This window comes from Dermochelys coriacea, chromosome 26 (genome assembly GCF_009764565.3).
Source record: "Dermochelys coriacea isolate rDerCor1 chromosome 26, rDerCor1.pri.v4, whole genome shotgun sequence".
NCBI lineage: Eukaryota > Metazoa > Chordata > Testudines > Dermochelyidae > Dermochelys > Dermochelys coriacea.
This window is the reverse complement of record NC_050093.1, coordinates 13636837-13662803: the sequence shown is the minus strand read 5'-3', so window position 1 is coordinate 13662803 and position 25967 is coordinate 13636837. Positions and strand designations below refer to the sequence as shown.

Sequence of the window (25967 nt, the reverse complement as noted above, 5' to 3'; positions counted from 1 at the left end):
ACTTGTGGCACCTTAGAGACTAACACATTTATTGGAGCATAAGCTTTTGTGAGCGACAGCTCACTTCATCAGATGCAAGTGATCATCTGATGAAGTGAGCTGTAGCTCACAAAAGCTTATGCTCTAATAAATTTGTTAGTCTCTAAGGTGCCACAAGTCCTCCTTTTCTTTTTGCGAATACAGACTAACACGGCTGCTACTCTGAAACCTATGTTAAGACCAACGCAAAACCCTGTGTAGACACTTACTGAGTTAAGCTAAATCAGGTTTTAAAATTTGGAATGAGGGAATCTACTTTAGCTAAAGTGGGCATTAAGTCAAATGGGGCAGGGGAGCATCCACATGGTGTTTTGCTCCAGTTTAACTGAACCAATGAAGTTCTGATGTAGACAAAACCTTAGTCTCCCTCTACCCCTTCTGTTCTCTGGTGGCAAGATCCAACCAGTTCTGACACCATGGTGAGTTGTGATGCATGCAGGGAGCAGAGACAGGCTGGAGCAGGGGGCATAGAGGTAAGGGCTTTATGATTAACAGACCCTGGAGTGACCCAGAAGGGGCATAAGAATGGCCAGACTGTGTCAGACCAAAGGTCCACCTAGTCCAGTGTCCTGTTTTCCAATAGTGGCCAGTACCAGGTGCCCCAGAGAGAATGAACAGAACAGGGAATCATCAAGTAATTCACCCTGTGTCACCCATTCCAGCTTCTGGCAAACAGAGGCTAGGGGCACCATCCCTGCCCATCCTGGCTAATAGCCATCCTGGTTGTAGGGAGGCCTGCGGAGATAGCTGAGAATACTTTCCAGCAGAGGGTAATGCAGGAGGGGGCCACAGTCAGTGAGAAAGGAAGGAACTGTGACCATGTATTAAAAAACGGCTGGCACCTTCTGGCGGTGGCCACCTTAGAACCAGTTTCCTAGGACTCGATGATGGAAGGTGCTCAGCATCAGGCCCCTTACTGGATCCAAACCTGCTGCCCTTGGATTTCCTGCCCAGCTGATTACTATTATAGGAACAAATCTCACTCTGGAGACTGTCAACCTGGAAGCTGGTGAACGCTGTTTGTTTTGGACTCTGCTCCCTGGTGCGTCCTACGAATGAGGCATGGGGCTTGGGCAGCAGGTGTGCAATGAACAGCCAAGGTCTAAGGCAAACCTGAGAGCCATTTGTAGATAAGTAGGGAGTGGCAGCTGGTTCTATGCACCACCGAGGTGGCAGTGATGTCCCGGGCTTAATCCACAAAGTTGAGCCTTTAAAAATTTGTACGGTGGGTTTTTTTGGTTAATTTTTATTTAAAAACAAAAGTCCTACAAGTTACGGTGTGTTACAAGTGACCAGACACCCAAGGTCTGGGCCTGAGTTAGGGCATAGCCATGGGGGAAGGAGAACGAGGCAGAGAGGCGCTGGCTGGCTGGGTCCCTGGAGCTCAGTCTTTCTTCTTGGAGTTGTTAGCTGGGCTGTTTCGTCGCAGACGCAGCATGTCCCTGTAGAGGTTGCGCTGCAGGACAGCGCTGGCACACAGGACGGCTCCTTGCAGCGCTCCCATGAAGCCACACAAACATACGTCCTGCCCTGGGAGACAATGGCACACCGTCACAGCCACTTTCCCCGGCACCACTCAGAGGGGGCACCCAAGAAAGCACAGCCTGGGCTTGTGCTGAACCCAGTGAGGCTAGTGGAGAGCCTGACAATCAGCCATTCCTAAAGGGGGTTAACCTGACAGCCTGGCACTACAGCCAATCCTGGGTCCTGCCTGACCACCCACCAACCTGCCCTCTGCCTTTCCCCAAATCACTCCCACCCTATCTGCCCCCCTCGCCCCCGCCGAGCCTTCGTTGCTGCCGTATTCAACCCGCTGCACGCTTCGCCTTCCCCGAGCTACTGGCATCTCCCTCCCGCCGCACAGCTGAGCCAGCTCCTCTCCTGGCAGGTGCTCTTCAGCATTCCTCCCTGCTGGGCACAGCTCCCCAGCTGAGCAGAACACATGCACTTAGGGCAGCTCTCCGGGCAGCCTGTTAGCTTCTGGGAGCTGGGCACCTGGCTGCTGTTTGTGCCTTTGGACTGTTCCCCTGCCTCCTCTTCTAGCTCCTTAACTGAGATATCAGGCAACATGAGGCCTCATGATCCCCACTAGCCACCTCCTCCAACACTGAGCTGCTCGGACTCATGGTGGAGACACCTATTCGCCAGAGGGAGACGCTAATGTGCCGGGTGGGCAGAAGGCAAGGTCCGGGCCTGATGCTCCCAGCAGGTGCTAAGGGGCAGGGTGCCTGGATTTCTACCCGGGTGCTGTCCTGTATCTCCTCTGGTTATTAAGTGCCGTTAGCTGGAAGGAAAGACTGAGCCTCCAGTGCCCCCTGCTGCTGCAAGGGGAGCGGGCCTTCTCTACTTGTGCCGTTGTCTCCAGTGGGGGCCATCCTCCCCTTGACTAACACCAGGCTATGCTGCTCGAAGCTCCAGCAGCATGAAACGGAGGGGTCTTGATGGTTCCCCTGCGGCCCGCGGGGCTCTGAAGGGCCTTGCCGGGGTCACTCTGTGGCTTGGCAAAGCTCTGAGCAGCAGCACGGGAGCCGCCTGCCGGCTCAGTAAGACAGCGCCGCGGGTGGCCACGCTCAGCCCCTTCTTCACTTGCTATGGTTCTTGCCAGAGATTTGGGGTTGCTTGTTTCCCCGCTTCCTTCCCCCTCCCCCGGCAGTAACCTCAGTGCTGCTCCTTCCTTACCCCAGCCCACCTTGTCTAAGACTGTCTGCTCCGACTTGCTTGCCTTCCCCAGAGTCTCAGGTCTTGGAGCCAGTCTCTCAGTAGCCCATGTGACATTCCTCCTTTCTCAGAGAAATCCTGGTCTGTTATGTCCTCACCATAACATCCTTCAGGGTTCTCCGCTAGCGGACTTTAACCCCTTCATTCCTGGTTGGTTTTAAAAATTCAGGAAGAAGGAAGGGGTATTGGCAGTACTTGTGGGGGCGTGGTGGTGTCAGCTACATGGGATGTAGGGTGAGCTGCTAAGAGCCGCTGGGGAAGCCTCTGGATAATTGAAATTCAATTTCCATCCTCTCTCTCCCTAGCCCTGAAGACGCTTTGAACATCACCCTCTGCTAGGTAAGGCGTTCCCCGGTTTGAAAGTCAGCCCGGCAGGTTGGCTGTGGGAGATGGAGGCGAAAATACAGCTATGCTCAGGGAAACTGAGTCAGGAGTGGGGCGATCCAGTCGGAGACCCCCTCGGTGTAGCATACCTGTCAGGTAGAGGTTTGGCACACAGGTCTGAGGGCGTAACATGGCAGTAGCTTCAGCCTGCAGGCGAGAGATGCTATGGGCAGCTCCATACAGCTCTCCTTTGGGGGAAGCTATGTAGTGCTGGTTGGTGAGTGGAGACCCGGATGATATGCACTCGATCTATTGAAAAGAAAGGCATTAAGGGAGCCCCCCAAGACCTGTGTGCAGGACACAGTAATTGAGCAGGGCCCGTGCAGATAAGGGGACTGCTGGAGGTCTGCAGAAAGCTGAAAAGCCTCTTCTGCCCAAGAAAGCGCGTTTCCTGGGGTTGCTGCTGCAGCAGCCAGGAGCTACGCGGAATGATCTAATCAGCCACTTCCCATCCCTAATGATCGGATTCTCCCCCAGTTTCTCCTTGGGGACTTGGTTTTCTCCTAAGTTTTGGATGGTGCCAGGATATTCATTGCTGCTTCGGTTGCACCTTGTAGGGCACGTCCTGGGTGTCTTAGCACCTGCATTTCTGCTTGGGGAAGAGTTGTTGGAGCAGCTATAGAAATGGCCAGCAGGGGGAGGGGGGAGCAAAGACAGGGCGCCTGACAGTCTCCCTAAGGGCTACAAAATCAAGCAGCTGCTTTGCATTTTCTTCTTTTCAGGGTGAAAGAGCAACAGTTTCAGAAAAAAAACCCAAACCTCTTTTGGACCCAAAAGGCTTGTCCCTTCTGGTCTTTAAAATAAAGATCCATAGATTTTTAAACATTTTCCCAAGCCAGGACAATTCAAACAACGTGGGGAAACAAGTCCAGGTTGCTAAAGGACAGCAATGCAAAACCCTACCCCACGAAGCCTGGAAAGGCCAGGTAAAGCTATAAACCCATATGTATGCTGTCCGTTCTCCTAGCCATTCAGCTTTAGTCAGTCACCATCACCAATGTCTGCCCTCTGGGGAGGGCCATGCAGAAAAAATGCACAGGTCTACTGGATAATACACCATAATAAGCACACCAGAAATCAACATGTCCACACAGCTAAGGGCACATTAGCAGTTGAGCTTCACTGCTATCTAACTAAAACCGTTTATACACCAAAGCTGTGCACAATAGATGGAGTTCGTAATGCATAGCATACGCTAGCTGTGGCGTGCAGGGGATCACATTGCCAAAGCATTTCCTTTGGTGCAATTATTGCTTTCCAAGAGTGCAAAACTCCCTGAAAAGGCCAAAACCCAAAATCTCCCAATATAAATACACTGCAAAACAAGTCTGTGTTGTGATAACCCCTAGGAGTCAGTCATGGGCCATTGTGCTAGGTGCTGTACAAACAGAGCCAAAAGATGGTCCCTGCCTCAAAGAGCTCACACTCTTAATAAAGAAAAATACATTTTGAAAGAAGGTCAATGGGCCACACATCTGGGGAAAAAAAAGTGGTAGCATATTCTAGTTCCCAATATTACAAACTTGTGTTGTAACAGGTGACTGTTCCTAACGGGGGAAGAATGCTGAAATCCACTAACAGAGTGGGGCATACAGTTAATACCCCAGGGATACTGACCTCAAACAGTGGGCAGAGCTAAGGCTATGTGGGGTGACCTTGGCAGCTGTGGTGGAATAGGACTGAACTGCTATGGGAATGGACAGCGTATGTAGATTTTGGCTGTCACACTGTTCCCTGCTTTGGGGGGTGGAGTTCTACGTTGCTGGCCTGGGCTTGCAAAGAGCCTCTATGCTCCAATACAGAAACTGTGATTTTTTTTATCCCCCCGTCAGTACAGGTGGCTGGCTGGTCAGCTTCTTGCCACTCAGACCTGAAGAGGTCCCTGCACTGCCCACTCCCTGCGTCAAGGGAACTAGGGGTTTGACTCCCTGCAAGAGATTTCCCTGATCTGCCACCTCCCCACTGCATTGTGTGTGGAAGTCAGGCTGATGGCTCACCCAGGTCATACCCAGAGGTTCCCGAGTCCAACATGGTCCTTTCCAGTATAACAGACTCTTAAGCAATGTTATCTACAACAGAACACTGCTGACCAATGGTGATTGTGTTGTAAATAAAGGTTTCCTTACCTTATCCTCTATGTTAGGGTAGAGTTTCAAAACAGTCTTCAGAATGGACTCTACAATGGTGTTTTTCAGGCTCTCGTATACTGCTCCCCTCTTCTGGACCGTCTCATCTTTCCATTCCTCAAACCATTCGTACTTTGCAAACGCCAAGATGCACAGAGTTGACTTGCCTAGAATGACAGAGCACCAGGTGTTCGTTGCATTGTCACCACTGGAGGACAACTGTAGCTATGGCAAGTGGTAGCTTCTGCCGTCAGGTGCCATGTGTCAGGTGCCGTCAGGTGTCTCCACTCACTCCTAACAGACAGCTCTCCCTCTGTCCGGTTCCTCCAGTGCCTATGTCCTGCCTCTTTGGCTTCCCACGTTTCAGCTCCTTGGCTTCATTACGGCCTCTGCTTTTACCCACCCATCTTGAGTCTCCTCTGTAGGTATCCAGAAAACATCAAGTGATTCTTCTTGGTGCACCATCTGTGCCTGCTTGAACCAACGACACTCGCTCAGCTCGGTGTCTCCAAGACAGAGGAGCTCCTCTTGGCCAGCATGAGCACCCGCCACCCTCAGAGACAAGGCTTTTTCCAATCTCTCGTTTGCCTCCACTGCCTGGGAGCTTAACTTCCAAAGTCTCCTTAGCAATTTATTAATTCCCATAGCAGAACAGACCACCAGCGTGTTGCCCTGTCTTCAGCAATGGCCTATTCTAAATGCTTCTTGGGTAGGTGCAATGAAATGCGGTGTTTAGCACCTATGTGGCAGAAGTAACACTGCTGGGGTAAGCGGCTAGGGTTTTGCATTTACCTCCATAATTCCAGCCCACCCAGGGAATGATTTGTTCTAACTCCATGGGGATTTGACTGTGCTGTTGCAGGTTAATTTCCAGTTAAACCTCCATGGGGGTTAGCAATAGAGGGCAATGCAGTGCCGACTCGTCTCCTCTCATGTCCCCTTGCTCTCTACATGAGCAGTAAGTTCTAAAACATCCGCTTCTGATGGAGAAAGCTAGCTTCCCCTCCCTCCCGCCCATGGAAGACAGTTAATTTATTACGCATTTGCAGAACTAGAAAGCGGCTGAAAAGACTGTTGTCTCAAACATCAGAGAAAAATCCCTCCTTGTGGCCAGCATGCTAAAAACAAGGGCTAAAAATAGACTCCCCTCCCACCCCATTGCAGAGTCATTCCGGCCATGGTACAAAGACCACCCTTACCTGGGTATCTCTCCTGCCAGGTGGGGTCCTTGGATGACGGAGATGTAACAAAGAGCATAGGAATGTTCTCTGCAGCTTCTTCTCTTGAGGCAGTAAGGAAGCAATTCATGCTGCAGAGAGACATAGAGAAGCCTTTCCATGAGCTCTGGCTAATGATCAACCAGGTCAGTACATATGCACGAGGAAACAGGCAGGCAGCACCATGCTGCTGCTAACACCTCCCCCCAGCTCTGGAATCTCTGCAGTGACCGTGCTGGCACCACTTCTCTGGGGTGTTTTATGCTGCACGAGAGCAGTCCCCAATGTGTTTCGGGCCCCAGCAAATGGCTGCTCTCCTGCTGTTTAATTCACATCTTCCCCCTCTATAGCAAAAGTGGGGCCTAAAACCATCTTGTCGTGCCCTGTCTCAGGCTGATCATCACTTGGAGGCCTCACCAGGTATGGAAGGCGGAGAGTTTTGTTCCATGCCAGCAGGGTAATCCCTCTTTATCAGCCATGAGCAACTAACGCTGTGGGATTTTCTCTTGCTGGTATTTATCCAATTGTTTTATCAGCTTCCTTTGTTGTGCTGTACAAAATCCAAAAACAGACAGCATACCCTCAATGCCTGAATCAGCAATTGCACAGAAGAAACCTGTGAGTGGGTTATATTTATAAGCCTTGGGTGTTCTACTGGACACTTTCCTCCTAAACATTGATCTGTCGAGCTCCTGGTTATATCTGGTGACTAGTTTCCTGAATCTACCTTGCTCCTGCTGGTAGATTATCCTTTAATTATCCTTGCTCCTGCTGGTCAGAGAGAGTGGCCTCTGGTTCGGAAGATATGGGAACCTCTGCAGGCTGGGGGTTCTTTTCGAGTCCTCAGTACCATACCTTGCCTCGCCTCATCTGTGATGGTGCCACGCAAATTACTACTATTTATTATTTGCATTAGAATCATAGACTATCAGGGTTGGAAGGGACCTCAGGAGGTCATCTAGTCCAACCTCCTTGCTCAAAGCAGGACCAATCCCCAATTTTTACCCAGATCCCTAAATGGCCCCCCTCAAGGATTGAACTCACAACCTTGGGTTTAGCAGGCCAATGCTCAAACCACTGAGCTATCCCTCTCCACAAACTGTAACATCTGGGGCATTGTGCTTGGGCCTGTATATACTCACATGAGAGAGAGAGTCTCTATCCTGCTAACTAGACAAGACAAATGATGGGTTATCTCCATTTTGAAGGTTAGGAAATGAGGCACAGGGCAATAAATTACCCAGGGAGCCTCTGGTAGAGCAGGGAACTGAACATGCTGTGTGATGCCAGCTGGCCAGCACCCAGATTGCAACCTCCTTGCATGGACAGGCATTCACTGTCAATGCTGCTGGGGCCACCATTAAGGTTGTGTGTGGCAGGATGAGTTGGGTGAAGCGGGGTGCCTGTCATGCTCCCCTATAGCATAGGTCAGACTAGGTGACCAGGGTAGTCCTCTCTGCCGGCGTGAGGCAAACGTCTCCACCTTCCAACGTGTGTGACACCCCTCCTGCTGTAACCTTCCCTGGAAAGGTGCTGCTATCATTTCCCTGCAAGTCATCCCACATCTGAACTTAGCCCGGTGATAAATTAGGGGACCTGGGCACTTCTCTAACTTGGACATTATTGGAAACTCTACTGGGACCCTCTGAAGAGATTTGCATCTTCCGAACTAGAGACAGACTCCTGGGCAAGAACCCAACTGTTTGCTCTGAATCCTGTCCATCACGCTTCACCCTGAAGTTGAGAGGGACAATTTTACGGCTGGGGTCTGGGTGGACTTTGTCGCTTGCTCCAGCAGAACACGTAGGTGGGTTACAATATTGTGGCCGTAGCCAGGGCTTGCGTAGGTACCATTCTGCTAGTCAAACATAAAGTAAATCGGACGGCAACTGGAAAAGAGGTATGCTGAGCTGCAGAAGCAAAGCTTCTCCTTACGCTTCATCCAGGTTCTGATGCGAGTAGATGAAGTAGTTTGTGCCTTCCAGTCCCAACTCTTCCTTTGAGCCTTTGAGTCCGATGAAGACACTGAACCCTGATATGCCGTGATCCACCATGCGAAGCTGAGCCTGAATATCTGCACACAGCGGGAGCAAACAGAAGATTAACCTCCCATCCCCCGTGGCTGCATCATGGAGAAGTGGTAGTTTCTCCCTAATTAAGACTGAGCCCAGCTTCCATGCCCAATTTAAATCCTGCCCTTTTCCTCCATAACTTTGGCTTTTCAAATGGGATTGGCTTCAAATTTCCCAGATTTACACTAGAGGCAAAGGAGAAGATTTCTGCCAAGTTTGAAGAATTTTGTCCAACTATTTGAGTTACAGAACAGTAACAAGGAAAGGAGGACTTGTGGCACCTTAGAGACTAACAAATTTATTTGAGCATAAGCTTTCATGAGCTACAGCTCACTTCATTGGATGCTCACGAAAGCTTATGCTCAAATTTGTTAGTCTCTAAAGTGCCAAAAGTACTCCTTTTCTTTTTGCGAATACAGACTAACACGGCTGCTACTCTGAGAACAGGAACAGAGACCCTAATTTGAAATTTTGATTAATTTAATATTTGGTTCCCATTAGCTCACTATGTTACTGTCCCTTCATATTTTCCATGTACTTAAATCTCCTTAAAACCACAAAGTACCAGAAGACCTAGTTCAAATTTTTGCACAGAAGTTTTTGTCAATAGAAAAATAACTTTTTCTCCCCCAAAACCAAAAGACTTGTCAAAATTGTGGGTCATGCTTTTAAAGTCAGTGTTTTTATCAACATGCGTTGAAGTCATTTTCAAAGTTTTTCGTGTACTGACAACCTGTTCTTTAGTGTAAAACAAATGCAGTTTTTGGTCAACAGAGTTGTGATAATTCTATAACTGGTTTTGATAAAAATATGATGAAAACAATCAATTAAAAAAAGGGAAAGTGGGTGACTTTGAACTCTGCAACACAGAAACAACTTCAAACTTTTTTTTTTTTTTCACAAAATCATTTGGAATGAAAACAGTTTTGCATCCTTAACTATAGGACTTGCTATCAAGCAACCCCCCTCTAATACCATGTGTTAACTATGGTCCAGAATTAGTGGGGAACTGATCTGGGAGGAGATTAGTACAACAAGGATTTTTAGTACGTTAGATCTCAGGAGCTGCCCGTTGTTAAGTGCAGTGGTGTTGTGGAAAAGGTTATGGTGTTTTACCAGGTGAAGTTCGTATCTCTGCTGGCAATAGCCGCTCATAGGTGTTAAATATTCCAGCGTCAGAAATCACAATAGGAGCAAAGACATTCATGAGATCTTGGCCTTTCTGCACGCTAACACCTGAAAGGAAAACGGGAGATTAAAAAAAAAATTAATAATCCACCCCAGGCCACTTTCCTCTGCACTGGCCGGGGGCAGGAGCTCTTTACTCTCATGGGGCTGGAGTGACAGACACAAACGGTGTGTGATCAGGTCAGGTGCAGGAAGGAGGCTGGATCGAGTGTGGGGCAGGGACTTATCACAGGAACATTTGGACATGGGGGCAAAAACATAAATAACCAGGGAGAGCATTTATAGGCTTTTTGATGGCAGTCCTAGCATTTCCAGGGGCTCAAAGGTTGGGAAGTATTAGATCCATTCTTTAGATGTCAAGATACTGCCGTGGTGGATGCTATAGAAAACCCTTAGGCCACAGCTGAGGCCAGAGATTAATGGGAAGGTTTTGCATCTGTGAAAACAGGGCTGACCTTGGCTTCCTTGCCACTGACGGGCGACAAGGGGAGCTGGCATCTGGGAGGGGAATTGGGTTTTGTGGATGCTTGTCAGAAAAGGGCCTTGGCTGGAGTGGTCAGGGGAGATGCTAGGACGGGACAGCGGGGAGGGGTTACTTGTCACTAGGAATGGGAGTGGGGGTTGGCAGTGTGCAAATAGTTCAGATTGAGAGCCGTTGTGGGGAAGGTGTGTCTATTGGTGACTTATCCCTCCTCTTCCTCACACCCATCGCCATTCCAGCTCTGCCCTCCCCCCCCTTCTAGTAAAAGTGAGCTCAGGGTCCAGCTGCATCTCCATGGGGCTTCAACTCCTTTGTGCCTGTGCTGGAGTGCAGACAGAATCTGGCACACTCCAGGTTCCTGTCTCAGGGTAACTGAGACTCCACTCTCCGTCCAATAAGGTGCCGCTCACTTGCTTAGCCATGCAGGTTGCTGTGAACACTCTGCCCTGCTCTCTGCAATAGTTCCCCATTCTCTATAGGTTCGTAAACTCCCCTCATCACCACAATAGCTGAGTGCTAGCTAGCAGTGCATTAGGCAACGTATCTCTCACATGCAGTTCGATGCCTTCGCTAGGAATATTGAACATATTCCTTCAATAAAGTCCTGCGTAGGGTCTGAGATTTGTATTTTTAAATACTGGTGAGGTGCCATATCAGGATCTAGATAGCTTGGTGGCCTACATGGGCCCAGCTTACACGCAGCTGGGGCCAGAGCTCCTTGGAAGTAGGCAGGGGGCAGTGCCAGGGGAGGGGAGGGCGAGATGGTGGCCAGCTGGCTGACTGCACAGAAAGCAGAACAAAGCCCCAGTCTCTCTGCTTTGCCTGCAATGCGCTGGCTCATCTCCAGCAGCTGGCCAGTCCTTCTAGTGTTCCTTGGCTCCTCTGCAGGGCAGGCTCCTCTGCACGCATCCTCACACACACACACACGCGCGCTCTGTACTCTGCAGTTTGGGATCTGTGCAGAGGATACCTTGTTCCTCTTTGATAAAGGGGCTGACGTGAGCTTGAAGGGAGAGGCTTGACCCAGCCTCACTCACCACAGGCTTTGCCTTCTGCATTCACCAAAATGCTCTGCACCACCGCCTTGGTTAGAACAGCCCCGCCAGCCTTCTCGATCACCGGGATGGTGTGGAAGGCGATTTCACTGGGGCCACCTCGGGGATACCATGCCCCTTCCATATAGTGATTCACAAGAATCGCATGTAGGGAGAAACTGGCGCTGGCTGGAACCACTCCTGGAAGACAGAGCAAAGAAGAGGGATTGTTCCCATACAGAACTCTTTCATTGCTGCATTTCTCCCTCAGGCAGCCTAACCAAGAAGAGATCTGTATTAAGCTGCGGAACGGTCTCCCATCATTGGAGCTGCTGAAACTAGACAATGCATTTGAGAACACAGTGTACGGAGCAATGCTGCAATGAATAAATGACTCTAACAGCTCTTTTCCTGCTGTGGTTTGAAGACTAAGGGAGACCATCACACTAATTTGGAGATGACACCAACTCTATCTACATCTCCTCGGACCCAATCTCAGATGCACACTGGAGGAGGAGGAGGGAAGTCTTGGGTTAAAGATTATGCTGAGGTTACTGACAGTGGAAGGTGCAGAGTCAGGAAGTGTATGCAACTCCCAGGGGAGATGTTCCTTTTGCTTAAGAGGGGTACTCTGCTTTGGTGACAGTTAGCTGAAGGAAGCTGAGACAAACCAAGAGGTACACAGAGGGTGGACGGGGATGGAAGAGGGGGTGAAAGGTGTGGCCAGTTAATACTGGCAGGGTAAACCTGCTAAGTGTAGAGATAATAGGTCTAAAAGTTAGACAGAGAAGAGCAGAGGGCCAAGAACTGTGGCACTCCAGAGAATAGGGGACCAGACAAAGGAACAGCCTCCATCATAAAGTGAGCAGTTTGATCAGTCAGAGCACAGCCACCATAAGACAGTTCATGGTATCAAGTTTTTCTCCCCAACTGGGGGGCCAGAATTTTTTTTTAAGTGAAAACTAGGCTTAAGATGTTTACAGTTACCTAATAACCTGACTCCAGGAGCTGGGGCTTTAAGACCACCACCAGATATCACAAGATTCCGGATAACAGTGCAAGACTTGGCAATGCTGTCCTTTACTAGTTATAACTAATACACAATTAAACCTTTATAGACAAATCTGGAGAAATGAGATAAACTCCTAGGACTAACTTTGTCTGGAACTTAAAGCCAGACAAATTCAATTGAGAGAGAAGGCACAAATTTTTAACAGTGAGGGTGATTAGCCAGTGGAACAGATTTCCTAGGGAAGTGCTGGCTTCTCCATCTCTAAGTCTTCAGATCAAGACTGGAAGTTTTTCTGGCGGATATTCTTAGCTAGTTGAGTTATGGGGTCAAGACAGGAGTAACTGGGTGAAATTCTGTGGTCTGTGATATGCAGATGATCAGACAAGATGATCACAATGCTCTTAATTTTTTTCATAGTTTTTTTTTAAATCTAAAAATCTCTGACTAAAGGAGAGTGTCTGAGTGCCAGTGTCTGAGAGCAGCTTGGCATACTAAGCCGGAAGTTTTAATAATTTCTACAGCGCCTCTGGTAGTAGCAATCTATGTGCACACATGGCAGCTGGGTCTGCTTCTCTTTCTGCCGGGCTGGGTCATCCAGACTCATGCCTGGAGAGCACTGATTTTGCAGGCAGCGGAGGATGGCAGCTTGCACAACTCGGACTGACAGTTAGCTTTTTCCTGACTTTAATTCTGCAGTCATCTGGAAATTTGCATGCTAGCAAATTTTTTGTCTGACCCAGCCCAGCAAATGCCTGCGAGTGAGTCACCCCAGCCATTAACTTGTTTATTGTGGTCATCATCTCTTCTCCAACTCCTGCTAGAAGGGGAGTGGAACCTAACATGCTCAGTCTGGGTTTCACGTGGTTTTTACTCTCCACTAATCTTCTTTTCCCACTCAGTGGGTCCCGATTCTGTTTAATGGAGTTGAAAATGAACATGACCTTTTAGTAGTTGATAACGCACCCTGATGCGTATATAGCACCTTTCATCTGAAAAGTCCCGTATACTTGGTAGATCTGAAAAACCTATTACAAATTCTATGCTATACACGTTTTAAAATGCTGCACTAAAAGAGCATGATTTAGGTTGCAAAATCAAGCCCTACAACGTTAGGAAATGCCAGATTTACAGTTGCCCCTCCCACCTTAATTCTGCCCCCTTGTATGTCTCTCCTGCGCACTGAATGAGGCAGGGATCCTGGGGGAAACGCATGGTATTTCATCATGTAATTAAAGACAGTCTTATATATTGTATGCACCAGGATCAGAATAAAGATTGCTGGGCAACCTCAGGTTGAGCATTTTTTGAGTGCTTGACTTTGCAAACTAAATAACATCACTTTGACGCAGGTTTTTATATGTGATTTCCTAGGTTTCTTTGGGGGGGCAAGAAAAACGTAAAAACAAATTCTGGTATGTACAACTCTGACAACCCCTGAATCATCAAGAGAGTTTGAACCCTGAACCTTTAACACTGCGGCACGGATGGCTTCCACTCAACCTGCGGGACTAGCTACGTTCACGGACGGCTGGAGAAGGCCGTTATTCCAGACAAGAGGATGGTCTGATGGGGCCAGAAGCTGGAGCTGGGGAGAGGTTGTGGGGAGTCCAGCGTCCCCTCCCCTGGTGTTGGGAGCAAGTTTTTGCCCCATGTGAGGCACCCAGAGGCAGGATGGGACACCGAAGACAAGTTCCGTGAGTGGTTGAAGGGGGAGCCAAGCCGGGGTCTCCCGCCCCAGCTGTTCTGGTAGCTTCCAGACATTCCCAGTGCAACATGTGGGAGGGCAGGGGCTCACCCCTTTAGAATGCTCATGTTTGATTATTTTGGCAGGCTGCAAACTTTAGCTTGGGAGCACACGTGACAGAAGGGAAATGGTGGTATTCAGTAGTTTAACCTGAATGGAGTTTCATCAGACAAAAAAAGGCACTTCTCTAACCTGAGGGCTTTCCCTGCTGAATTTCAGAGGCCTGCCGTAGACGGCAGAGATGTCAGAGCTTCTTAGAAAGAGGTTACAAAAGTCTTTTATACTGGAAAGTGTTAAGCAACCTAACTATAAAGCTCACTACTACCTCCCCATACAAGCTAACTGTTCTACCCACTAAATGCAGCCATCTCTGGGGCTAGCAGCTCAAAGCAAAAACAGGAGTTCAGAGCAGGATGTGAAGAAAATTGTGCCCGATGGAAACTGCAAGGAAAACTCAGGGCTACAGAACGTAAAGGTCAGAACTGGACTCTGACCAGCACCCCAGAGCTAAAACATGGACTTCTGCGAAAGGGGACAAGGAACGGACAAGGTTTCCCATGCGCCACAGGGCAGTCCATGCAGGATATTTTCAGAGAAGAGGGTTTATACCAGGAAACTGGTCTGTCTGCTAAAAACAAGTCACCTACCGTAAGTGGGAAAGATATAGCAAAATACCGCTCTGAGCTCTTCGTTTGTGGTGAGTTCACTGACCACGTCTGTCAAGATTCGGGACGTCATGGTAAAGAAAGGGGAGAGCCACGCCAGCAGGCCGGCGCGGCTCAGGATCTTGACCAGGGGCACAGGTACCATTTTCAGAATAGTCATGTACGTAGTTCCTTGGGCAACTCTCTGAAAGGGGAAAAAGCAACGGCTGTGAAGAAACACAGGTGGCTTCGGGGACTGGGCTGGAGCAGAAGTTCAGTAAGTTTTGCCATTGCAAGGCAAAGGGCCAGAGAACTTGGCTGCATGGAGAGAGACATTGATCACACAGCAGCTCCCAGAGCCATCCACAAGCTGCCTGGTGCCAGTCACTTGATAAAGTACCAAAAGGCCAGCTCAGTCTCCCACTCTGGCTCAAGAATGTTAGTTACCCAGCAGCTCTGACATGCAGGACACCTCAGGGATCCCTGATAACAATGCATCCGATGAAGTGAGCTGTAGCTCACGAAAGCTTATGCTCAAATAAATTTGTTAGTCTCTAAGGTGCCACAAGTACTCCTTTTCTTTTTGCGAATACAGACTAACACGGCTGCTACTCTGAAACCTTGGCCCAGGGGTCATTTCCTCCGACAGGACGCCCTTGTCCTTAGGCAGCCCCGGTAGCCGTACCACCTTGAGGACAGTCATCATCTTACACCCAAAAATTCAATCCTTTCTAAACCACAGCATCCCAGTGGGAAGAGCTGGACACTTGTGTATCCCTGTGTTTGAAGTGCAGGGTGTTGTTCTAGTTGGATGACTGTTGAGACTCAGAGAGGAGGAGTTAACATCGTAAAGACGAAGCCAATGTTACCTTTACAAGTCTCACAAATTTCTCAATAGCCACAGCTTCATCTGGAAACTGTTTCTTTAGCCCTTCGACATACTCCTTCTTCCCGCTGTACAAGCGATACATTTTGCTGTTTCCAGGCTCCCCCAGAACTACTGCATCAAAGACAGACGGCATCTTGGACCACTGCAACTGCCCTTCCGTGAGCTGGTCCACAAGGAAACGCATCAGGGACTTCTCCCCTATCTGCCCTATGTAATGAATACCTGGAAGGCAACGGCAAATGGTTACACAAGAAAGCCACAGCCCAGAGATTAGATTGCAATGGGATGTGGCTATGTGACATGCTGGATACAGTAGAACCTCAGAGTTCCGAACACCTCAAGAATGGAAGTCGTTTGGAACTCTGAAATGTTCGTAACGCTGCACAAAATGTTCTGGTAGTGCTTTTAGAAAGTTTACAATTGAACATTGACTTAATACAGTTTTGAAACTTTACTATGCAGAAGAAAAATCTTTTTTTTTAATTTTCCCTTTTAGCTATTAGTAGTTTCCATTTAATACAGTACTGTACTGTATTTGCTTTTTTATTTTTTGGTCCCTGCTGCCTGATTGTGTACTTCTGATTCCCAATGATGTGTACTTGTGGCACCTTAGAGACTAACAAATTTATTTGCGCATAAGCTTTTGTGAGCTACAGCTCTCTTCATCGTGAGCTGTAGCTCACGAAAGCTTATGCTCAAATAAATTTGTTAGTCTCTAAGGTGCCACAAGTACTCCTTTTGTTTTTGCGAATACAGACTAACACAGCTGCTACTCTGAAACCAGTTCGTAACTCTGGTGTTCGTAACTCTGAGGTTCTATCGTACATGCAAAAGGCTAGAGGGGCATTTTAACAAGTACATTTGTGTCAGGAAAGGCTGCAACAGGACACATTCCACCCAGTCAAATCCTCAAAAGCATGGAAATAAGAAGGTACGGGTAAGATTTCCAGCATTCCTTGTCCCACACCTCCTACGACTCTTGTTGATAAACACTCCATGAGGCTTTCACTTCCACCTCTAATGCCTACTGAAAAGCAGCGTATACCCCACCTTCATCCTGCTTGCTCTCACACAGAATCTGAAGGGTGACCCCATACTCATGTATCTCATCTGACAACCTCACAGTCTGTACCTTTGGAAAATTATTCTGTTTTCACATTGCTGAGGTCACTGTTAAAACTATAAGTCTAATGTGTCTTTAAAAAAAGAGCCAGTTGAATCAAATCCTGGAACACAACTTGATTAAGGGTAGGGTTGCCAGGTGTCTGGTTTTTGACCAGACTGCCTGGTCGAAAAGGGACCCTGGTGGCTCTGGTCAGCACTGCTGACTGGACTGTTAAAAGTACAGTTGGTGCAGGGCTGGCAGACTCCCTATCTGGCTCCTCACGGTTCCCCGCAAGCAGCGACGTGTCCCGCGGCTCCTAGATGGAGGGACGGCCACGGGGGCTCCATGCACTGCCCCTGCCCCCGGCTCTGCAGCTCCCATTTGCCAGGAACTGCAGCCAATGGGAACTACAGGGGTGGCGCCTGCGGGTGGAGGCAGTGTGCAGAGCCACCTGACCGCGCCTCCACCTAGGAGCAGCGTGATATGTCGCTGCTTGCGGGGAGCTGCCTGAGATGAGCACCACCTGGAGCCCGAACCCCTCACCCCCTCCCACACCGCAACCCTCTGCCCCATCCCTGAGCCCCCTCCCACACCCAAACCCCCTCCCAGAGTCCGCAACCTCACCCCCTCCCATGCTCTGAGCCCCCTCCTGCACCCAAATTCACTCCCGGAGCCCACACCACAACCCCTGCCCCAGCCCCTTCCCACACCCAAACTCCCTCCTGGAGCCTGCACCCTCTCTGTGCCCCAACTCCTGCCTCAGCTCAGAGCCCCCTCCTGCACCCCAAACTCCTCATTCCTGGCCCCACCCCAGAGCCCTCACCCTCAGGCACCAACCTCCTGCACCAGCCTAGATTCCCCTCCTGCACCCTGAACCCCTCATTTCTGACCCCACCCCAGAGCCTGTACCCCCTCCCTCAGCCCAGAGCCCCCACACACTCCGAACCTCTCGGCCCTACCCGCCAGCCCAGAGCCCTTTCCTGCACCCAAACCCCTCATCCCCAGCCCCACCCCAGAGCCCACATCCACAGCCAAAGCCCTCCCCCCACCCCGCACCCCAACCCCCTGACCCAGCTCAGTGAAAATGAGTGAGTGAGGGTGGGGGAGAATGAATGACAGAGGGTGGGGGGATAGAGTGAGTGGGGGTGGGGCCTTGGAGAAGGGGCAGAGGTGTTCGGTTTTGTGCGATTAGAAAGTTGGCAACACTAATTAAGGGCTGGGCTGGATTCTCCATCACCGCCAATTTTAAAAAAAAAGATTGGACATTTTTCTAAAAATAGTTCAAACCGGAATTGTTTTGGGGAAATTCTCTTGCCTGTGAGATACAGGAAGTCAGTCTAGATGATCACAGTGGTCCCTTCTGGCCTTGGAATCTGAATCTACAATTGTATGGTTATTGCATAGCATCACTGCAAGACAGAGTTAAGTTGTTTGAGTGACTTAGCTGTGCATTTCTTAACCTAATATGTCTGGATTTCTTTTAAGTTTAACCTTACCTATGAATTCCCTGGGTTTGAAATGCTAGCTTTGGAAAGAAATGCAAGATCTCTAATGGTTTTTACCTTTAAGTGACTTATATGTACTCTCAACCTTAATTCCAATTAACTATGTTTTTATCCGGGAATTAAAAGGTCACCAACATTACTGTGACTAAGAGAGGTAGAGACATTCCCTGCTGGGTATTGTTTCTGGCACTTCCTTCATGTCTCAGAATTCTGTTTACTCCTATGAAAATAAGCCAGTATCTGAAGGGCAGTCAATCAATTATCTATCTTACAGTGGGGAAAGGAAGAGCAGCAAAATCCATACTCAGAGCATTCAGGCTTCTCAAAATCCAGATCTAAGATTATGTTAAAAGCAATGCTTACATAATAATCACGTGTCAAACACTTGCATGTTCACAACTAATATGAAGACCTTACAGGGATTTTAACAATACTCTTACTACATCTAAGGTTAGAGGGGAAAAAGTTAAATTTGAATGTCAAATCAAGCATCAGTATCTGTCTATTATTAAAAAGGCAGGCATATTATAAAAATGTACCTTAACTGCAGGTGTTCATATCTTGAAATCTTTCTTGCGTTATATAATTAGGCCTCAAAGACTAATTTTCAGGATACGTACAAAATATATAGAGTTTATACAGGTGAACGTATATTGTTTAAACAGTTCAAACTATTTCCTAAATTCTTGCTAAAATGTGTGTTCAAGAAGACCTGCTACATACCATACATATTTATAGTTAGAGGCTCCAATCTAATTTTCATTTTGAATCAGTGGGAACCTTATGGGAAAAGGTATTACTAGAGATGTGGAGGAGTACTTGTGGCACCTTAGAGACTAACAAATTTATTTGAGCATAAGCTTTTGTGAGCTACAGCTCACTTCATCAGATGCATGCAGTGGAAAATACAGTGGGAAGATTTTATATACACAGAGAACATGAAACAATGGGTGTTATCATAACAGCTCACCTTACCTGATCATTCTCGTTACAGTGTGTATGGTAACACCCATTGTTTCATGTTCTCTGTGTATATCAAATCTTCCCACTGTATTTTCCACTGCATGCATCCGATGAAGTGAGATGTGGCTCACAAAAAGCTTATGCTCAAATAAATGTGTAAGTCTCTAAGGTGCCACAAGTCCTCCTTTTCTTTTTGTGGATACAGACGAACACGGCTGCTACTCTGAAACTAGAGATGTGTTATTTGCAGTTCCTTTTAAACGCACACCAATTAGTTCCACAAGGAAAAAAAATATAATAGTAATAGGACATTTTAGACGGCAAATGTCAGCACCTAAAAAGGAAGGAAATGCCATGATCAAGACTGCAGAGCATATCATCCCTGATGGGCACCTTCTTATGCCACTGACGTCTGTACCAACTGGGCGTACAAGGCCCCCAAATCAGATTTCTACACAGGTATAAATGACACACCAGGTGCAAGGCAATGGATTCAGTTCCTGCCCCTACTCCGTGTGTGTATTCATTTCAGTTCCATCTTTTTAAGGACATGAACTTGTTCTCAAATAAAACAATAGGAGACAAGCTTTTCTACAACCACAGCCAGAGGTGTGACTGCAGCATGTGTTGTACTAAGAGCCGCGAAGGAGCCTGAGGGGGGCAGCTAGTCTTACAGCTATCTGGGGTATATTTTCAGTCACACCCCTCGGCTGCAATGTAGACTCACCCTTAGACATACACGCAACTTCTTAGAATATGGTTTCATTCTTGAATCCTTAGACCTGGTGCCAGATTCTCAGCAGCATCCAATGAGCAATGGGTGCAACTGAAGACTGGGCTGCAACGGAGCCATTTGTATCTCCTCGCCCAAAGGACGGGATTCGGCCCCAGCCCTAGCCCTGTCCCCAGCATCTTTTTAAGGAGCACGAGGGCTACTCTGAGCTTTGCTAGTTACCAATGACCCCTGGGAGCCATTCAGTATCTGCTGATTGCAAGAACATTTGGAAAGCATGTACTATGCATTTCTTCTCAGCCCACCAGTGCTGCCTTGCTCAGGGATTGCAATACAGGGGCTGGGGTAATTAAGCATGAAGCTAGCTTGCTGTGTGAGCGTAAGCTCTCTGCTGCCACAATAAATAGACATATGTTCAGGGTGTTACTGCAGGGAATGAAAATGTTGGCTTCCTTTAGGGGTGAGATGGGAAAACTGAAGGAGTGTCCTACTTGCTGTTGAGCTACTTTGCTTGTGCTTAGCGGTTGGTTAAAACCTAAAATCACCGATACAACACAGCTCATACTCAAAGAATCGTGTTTGTCCAATAAGCACTGCAAAAACATTGGCAAGATCTACTCAATTCATGCTCCCTGGCTTGTATCTAAGGGCTAGTCTAACCAGAACAGTCCTGTGGACTACAGGGATATGATTTCTAAAGGGCACTAACATGTGCATTAATTAATTGGTCCGTGTAGAGCCTGCTGGTGCCCACTGTTTGAAAGAGTACGACGTTAAAGTGCACTAGGGAACATTACAAAGAGATTACTCATTACAATCAGACATGCCGAACCCATGAAAAAAATGCAGAAATTGGTCTTGTTTTTGGCTTAATTGGCTTGGGAGTTACTTGTTGGCTAGTTTTTTGGCTTGTAGCTTGTTGTTTGTTTGGCTTGTAGCTTTTTGCTTCTTTTTTTGGATCAGCTCTCGGCAAGCAGGGGCAGGGGGGAGGGGAGAGAGTCGGGGTGCACAGCAGGCCCACCACGGTCCCAGACTGCACGCCGAGGGGATTGAGTCACATAGAGAGTTGGGGTTTTTAGGGATTGGCTGGTTTTGGCCTGGTTTTGAAATGGGATTTGTTTGCTTTTTGGCTTATTGTGAAAGTCGGGGTGCTTATTTACCATGTGAAAGTCGGCAACTGTGATTACAATATATACACGTTACTCATTACAGTATGTACTAGGTGTGGCCAAACTTACTGACCCTCTGAGCCGCATACAATAATCTACAGAAGTTCGAGAGCTGGGTGTGCCTGCTGGGGCTTGGGGCGTCTGAAGCTCTCCCCCGCACACCCCTGGTAGGCGGAGAATGGAGGTGGGGACCGCCGCGAGCCACACTTTAACTGTAAAAGAGCCACATGGGGCCTGCGACCTGTGGTTTGGCCGCCCCTGGTACATACAAAGAGAAAACTGTGAAACCCCCTGAGTTTTGGATATCCACACAGAACTCAAAAATTGCTACAAATAAACCCTGAAAAACCGATGCTGCTGTCTGCTCCCCCCCTTTGGACTAATGGGGTGAGGGGTGGGACAGGAGAGAATAAGCAGCATTCTGGAAAGGGGTGCCATAAAAGTATTTAGGTGCCTAACTCCAGAGGATCTGGGCTGGAAGTCCTTGTGGATCTGGACTAGAGTAATGTATTCCCACCCTGCCCCCCTGCACCACAAGCAAGAGTGAAAGGAAGGGTGAATTGTGCCCCAAAGCACAATCCCTTCCCAGAGCTCCTCCTTGAGGCAGGACAGCGACAGGCCACCTGTCAACCCAGCTCAATCTAGTCCTTAGGGAACGTTTTACAAGCTCAGCAAACAATCTGCTCCCTGTGCTCAGGGGGTGATTCTTCAAATGTGTGTAATCCAGGCAACATAAACCTGTTTGCCTCCTGAGTCCAGCTATGCGCTGCTGTGTGCGGAGGGCTAGCTTCACGCCAACTTCGCCTTTCGGCCCCCGGCCAATGCAGCCGCTGGGAGACTCGGAAGAGTCAAGAACGATTTTATAACTGGGAAGCTGGTTGTTGGCCTCTCCTCTGGCTCAGAGCCAGCTGAGCAGCTGCCCCGCCCATCACCAGACTTCTCCAACTTTATATAAGCCACCTTTGACCAACAAAATGTCAGTCCCAAAAGCAAACATTTCAAATAGCTCTGGGCACACTGCAGGGGAAATCCTACAACCTATTTGTGAATAGTCCGGGAATCTCTGTTTTCATCTATTAAAAAAACCTTCCAAAATGCCGCCATGCTGTTTCTGCCTCCTCCCATCACCATTTGTAAATATTAGTTTGCTTGAAAAGTAACAATAAGAACACCCACAGTGTGTCTGTAGCACCTTCGACAGGTTGGTCTCAGCTGTTCAATATCCCTTATGTGGCAAAAAGAATGCAGGATTATTTATCCCACGCACTCACGCACAAGCCAATGCTAGTATGGGGCCAGTGAGGTGGGTGTTAAAAATCATAGACCTACTTATCAGCAGGACAGGTTTACACCTTAGCGTGAGTTGGAGGGAGCCAGGGAATCGCATGCACGGAACTCACTTCTGGATGGATGGGCCAAGGGGCATACGGTGACTTTAACGGAAGTTGAAGTTTACAGTCCAGCCCTTGGAAACTCTGCAAGGCAGGAACTCCAACCGCTGGGCTTATAGGCTCACAGAAGTCCCAACTGCAGAAGTTCTCTGCTCTTATGGGGCCAATCAACTCTGCAAGCTATCTGGACCAAGTGGGTCTCTGTGCTCTTGCAGATAGGCACGCTCCTTGCTTTCTCCTTTCCCACTCCTCCTCGGGTTTGAGAGGATTTTAATGCAGATCAGATAGCACCCTTTCACAAACCAGCCCTCTGGGCCACTGTGTGATGGACCACTCTGTCACACGCTTCCTTCTGGGAACGCTCAGGAAGAGTTCTCTCAAGACCTGGGCCTGTTTATTCACGGTCGCTACCAAGGAAAGGCACTGCCTGCCCCCTCCGCCGGGGCCCATTTCTCACCTTGTGCCATCTGATTTCCCTCCCGGACGGTTTCTGGGCAGACTCACCTACATCAAACTCAAAGCCCTTCTCGCTGAAGGTGTGGCAGCAGCCGCCTGCCTTCCCATGCTGCTCCAGCACTAGCACTCGCTTCCCAGCTTTGGAGAGGAGCACGGCTGCGGCCAGCCCCCCGATGCCACTTCCGATCACAACAGCATCCAGATTCTCGGGGACCTTGGCAGCCGAGAAAGCTGAAGAAGAAGGAGAAAGTTGTCATCGACATATGGCTACCTCCAACAACTGGGTCAGTAACTCTCCTGCTGTCTTCCCCGGCTCAACTGACCAGACCCAAATTGGGCCATTGTTTGCATCCTAAGGATTTGCATGTTAGATGCGGGCCCATTAGCATTCCCTGGCTGCTATACAAATAGTACAGGAACTGCTGTTCTTTCCAAACCTGCTGGAACTGGGAGGCGCAAGGCGGGTCACAAGGAAGCTGCTTCTCAGGATGGAGGCCCAGGTCCAACACTCTCCAGTTTTGGGGAGGGGCATTCTTGTAACAGGGGTGTGAGACTCTTGGCAAAAGAACAAAGAGCTGGTTTACATATTCACTGTGTAAAGTGCAAGACTGTAAGATAGTTTTGTGATGGTCCTGGCTAAGCTGGCAAGATCAAACCGATTATAAAAGGTGGGGCACTATCATGTATCATGGCAGCAGATTACCCTCCAGAGAGCGGAGCTACTAAAGAAGCTCAGGTTCATTACCCGCCGGTAGAGTCATTACAAATTGCCCCTGGAAAAACCAAGGGTGACACCAGCCTTTCACAACCAGGCTCAGGATCAACATTTCTCCTGCTTCACCAGTTCAGTTTCTCTGATTCACATAGAATCAGAGCTAGAAGAGCATCCAGAGCATCCTCCGGGGACCAGTGAGGGATTGTTCCCTACAGGACATTAATAATTATTTATATTTCAATAGCACCCCAAGGTCCGATGAGAATCAGGTCCTCAATGTGCTGGGTGCTGCCTAAACAGTCCTTGCCAAAGGGCTTATCATCTAAATACACTCTCCAGTCAAGCTGTAAACATCCCATACAATAGGATTGTCTGATGGGGACCAATTTTATTGGACCACACCTTGTCACACATTTCCCCTGGACAGACCCTTTCCCGGAGGACCAGATCTCTCTCTTCTCAGCTTTACCTTTATACTCCTACCACCTTCATATCACACAGTAAACTATTTCTCCAGCTCCTTGGTATTTATACCTTTCATCTATACAAATAACCAGTGGCAGAAGTAGGCTGTTATCTTCCATGTAGAGCAGCCTGCTGAGGGAGACCTGATAGACTTTGTCAGCGGGTTACACAGCAGAGGAGTGTTGAGTATTAGGATTCCTGGCCCTGGGAGCAGTGTGCTCTAGTAGTTGGTTAGCACACAACCAAGCACATAGTTTGGCACATTCCTTCTGAAAGGCAGCATGGCAAAGTGGGGGAGACTTGGGTCCGTTATATTAGAGATGAGGGTTCTATCGCAGCTCTGTCTGACATGATGTTGCATAACCTCTATTATCTTATTTGTAAGATGGATCAATGATAGTTATTGCCCCTAAAGTAGTGGTCTGAGGTCTTGGTTAGCAATGGTTAGGAAGAAATATTAACAGCAGCCCAGGGGAAGAGAAGTCATGGTATCTTGGGTTGCAGCTCTCCTAGGAGATCTCCTAGGCTATGGGGTATTTTGCAATGGAATCTGACTCCCTTGACATTTTTTTTGGATGTGGGCACACATGACTAAGTGCCAAATGCCACACGTGATGCTTGGAAGATCTGATGAAAGATAACAGACAAGCTTGGGGCAGGGTCTCTTCCTTCCCCATGATGTGGAGAGAGAAGTGCAATTTCCAGAGGTGAAAATAGACACTGTTAATGTTCATTCAAGATTCTGTTCCTAGTTCTGGTGCATTCCCCCCGGAGATGGAACATGCCCCTTAGTGCTTTAAGAAAAGAATCTGCCTCAGAGGCAAAAGTGGAAGTGAGTAGGTGGGTAGGGAGAACCAAGGAGCAGAGTTATAGCCTACCCTCCACACACAGAACACTTAGTTCCAGACTTCGGAACATGAGTGAAATGTATGCGAATGATTAAACTGCACATCAGCCCAGTGATTTGGCATTACCTAACAGGGTGTAGTCATTACCTGGGGGCAATGAGGGTAGGTTACACAAACCACTGCATGGGATCATAGAGGTTTATCTCTGAGTCACAACTCTTTGACTGTATAGAGAAAGGGGAGGGAATGCACTTAACTTGAAGAATAGCAGCCTCGATTTCAGGCAAATTACCCAATCAAGGGATGAATTAGGCCAGCAGAAAGGGGTAGGTTGCTTTCACCACAGGCAGAGAAAAGGCTGGAGGGTGCATACAAGTACTCCTGGCTATTGGGGAGGGGGGCATGGGCACTGGCAGGTGTTGGTGGGTATGGGGTATACGCAAGCACTGGGTTTCAGATATTGATGGATGTGGAGGGGTGCAAGTGGGCGGGCACTAGTGAGTATAAGGAGGAAGCGTGTGTGTGGACAAAGGTGGCAGGGAGGTAGAGAAGGAGATCTGGAAAGCAGCTAATGAGAGAACAGCTGTACAGAAAGATACAGCTCCCACTTCCAATCTTTCTTGGCTTGCCTCTGCCCAGACAGCCTGCCGGGGTAAGGGGCCATTTTCCCTCTATGCACTCCCCATCACGCCCACCCCCCTTCCAGTTGGAGCAGGTGCTGCCAGCACAAGCACTCTCAGGTACCTTGTTTGATAACCTTTTTCCGAACATCCTTGTCAGTCACCAGGGGGGCAGGTGGCCTCCTGCAGTCAGCAGAGAAAGGGTTGGGGGAGCTACTGCCCCTGAGGAGCCTCCTGAGCACTGCGAGAAGCAGGAGGGCGAACAGAACCCAGTACAGCCACATAACTGTTGTGATTTCTCTCCAAGGAATGCCCCTGAAAGCTGGGCAGCCCTTTGAAAGGGCACCTGCCCCTCCTTCCAGGGGGAAGTCCTCAGCTCTCATTCAGAAACTTCCCCTTAAAGGCACAGTCAAGAACTGAGTCTGTGCTTGAACCCCAAAGAGATCTGA

At 48.6% G+C, this 25967-nt stretch overlaps 1 protein-coding gene across 2 annotated transcripts; it reads right to left on the bottom strand.

The window, feature by feature from the left end:
* Positions 1 to 1261: 1261 nt before the first annotated feature.
* RETSAT (retinol saturase) lies at positions 1262 to 25888 on the bottom strand. 2 transcript variants are annotated; one of them, XM_038385143.2, is made up of 11 exons: positions 25643 to 25887; positions 22919 to 23101; positions 15529 to 15770; positions 14663 to 14864; positions 11263 to 11460; positions 9673 to 9792; positions 8420 to 8558; positions 6467 to 6576; positions 5268 to 5434; positions 3231 to 3390; positions 1262 to 1569 (listed from the first exon to the last, which is right to left on the bottom strand). In XM_038385143.2, the coding sequence occupies exons 1-11, from the start codon at positions 25800 to 25802 to the stop codon at positions 1424 to 1426; spliced, it is 1827 nt and encodes a 608-aa protein (XP_038241071.1). In that variant the 5' UTR covers positions 25803 to 25887; the 3' UTR covers positions 1262 to 1423. The 2 variants fall into 2 exon arrangements, with proteins under 2 accessions (XP_038241071.1, XP_043359096.1); XM_043503161.1 differs by lacking the exon at positions 22919 to 23101 and having other exon boundaries at positions 1272 to 1569; positions 25643 to 25888.
* Positions 25889 to 25967: the final 79 nt, after the last annotated feature.

Coding starts and splice junctions, on each gene's coding strand:
- RETSAT (XM_038385143.2), bottom strand. CDS start 25,802: ATGTGGCTGTACTGGGTTCTGTTCGCCCTCCTGCTTCTCGCAGTGCTC. Junction 9,793..11,262: donor TGCAGAAGGCAAAGCCTGTG/GTGAGTGAGGCT, acceptor TTTTCCTTTCAG/GTGTTAGCGTGCAGAAAGGC. Junction 6,577..8,419: donor CATCAGAACCTGGATGAAGC/GTAAGGAGAAGC, acceptor GTCTCTCTGCAG/CATGAATTGCTTCCTTACTG.